General features: G+C 63.9%; 1 protein-coding gene across 1 annotated transcript in view; it reads right to left on the reverse strand.

The window, feature by feature from the left end:
- The window catches only part of TNK2 (tyrosine kinase, non-receptor, 2), a 12,149-nt gene that overhangs the window by 887 nt on the left and 10,256 nt on the right, over positions 1 to 1,006 (reverse strand). Inside the window, 2 exon segments of the mRNA XM_009323601.1 lie at positions 6 to 66; positions 531 to 1,005. Coding sequence (XP_009321876.1) covers positions 6 to 66; positions 531 to 1,005 — 536 coding nt within the window.

The following is a 1,006-nucleotide window of genomic DNA, read 5'->3' on the forward strand; positions in this document are numbered from 1 at the left end:
CCAGCCGTGGTTCTGCAGGGCCGCCTGGCACTCCTCGGTGGTCACGCCATGCACCGTGTCCTGCACCTGGGGGGGGCTCATAGTCAGCACCCGCCACCACCCCCGAGCAGCAAGGAGCCCGTGGCTGGAGCAGGGGGACACTGGGGCTGCCCCCCACCCCAGCTCTGCCCCCCGGGGAGCACCGTCAGCCCGGAGTTGAGACCATCTCCAGGATCTCCAACCCCTCCTGGGCTTGGGCACAGACACCATGAACCCAGCCCAGAAAGCCCAAGGGGACCGCAGTGACAGCCACCTTCCTCCCCCTCCCTAGGGTCGTGGGTAGGGCTAATTTGAGTTAAAAGGGCTTGTGATCCCCATTTTGGAGCTGCAATGACACTTCTGCCCCACAGCATGTCTGGGGACACCTCACAGCCACCCCTTGAGGGCTGAACATGGGGAAACCGAGGCACGGGGTGGGGATGGCTCTTGCCCAAGCGAGCCCATGGCCACTGCATCCCTTCATGCCCAGAGATGCCAGGGATGCCACTTACCAGTCGGATCTTGTCAGCGGGGCGGTAGCCATCCGTGCCATCGTAGACGATCTTCTGGAGGCTGCAGGAGGCTTTCACCAGGCACTTGAGCCAAGGGTTGCTGTTGTTGGAGGAGAAGTTGGCCTTGCAGTCTGGCGGTGGCTGCTGCACCATGGGACGGACTGTGGCTGTGGTGACCAGGCGGGACGTCGGCACCTCCTCGGGGCTTTTGGCCTCCTTAAAAAACTTCTCATACTTGTCCAGGTAGGCAGGGCGCTCGGGCAGCAGGTAGTAGTGGGTGCTGCTAACCTTCTGCCCATCCTTCACGATGGGCAGGATGCAGGGTCCCTTGGAGCAGTCCTTGCCCTGTGCCTGGATGACCTTGGGGGTGGCGTACTTGGGGTCGAGGGCAAAGCTCTGCGTGGTGGGCATGGGCTTCCCCGGCGAGGTGGAGAGGCAGGAGCAGAGGGCGGCGCGTTGCTGGGGGGGGGCCACCC

Source organism: Pygoscelis adeliae, unplaced genomic scaffold (assembly GCF_000699105.1).
Source record: "Pygoscelis adeliae isolate BGI_AS28 unplaced genomic scaffold, ASM69910v1 Scaffold245, whole genome shotgun sequence".
Taxonomy (NCBI): Eukaryota; Metazoa; Chordata; class Aves; order Sphenisciformes; family Spheniscidae; genus Pygoscelis; species Pygoscelis adeliae.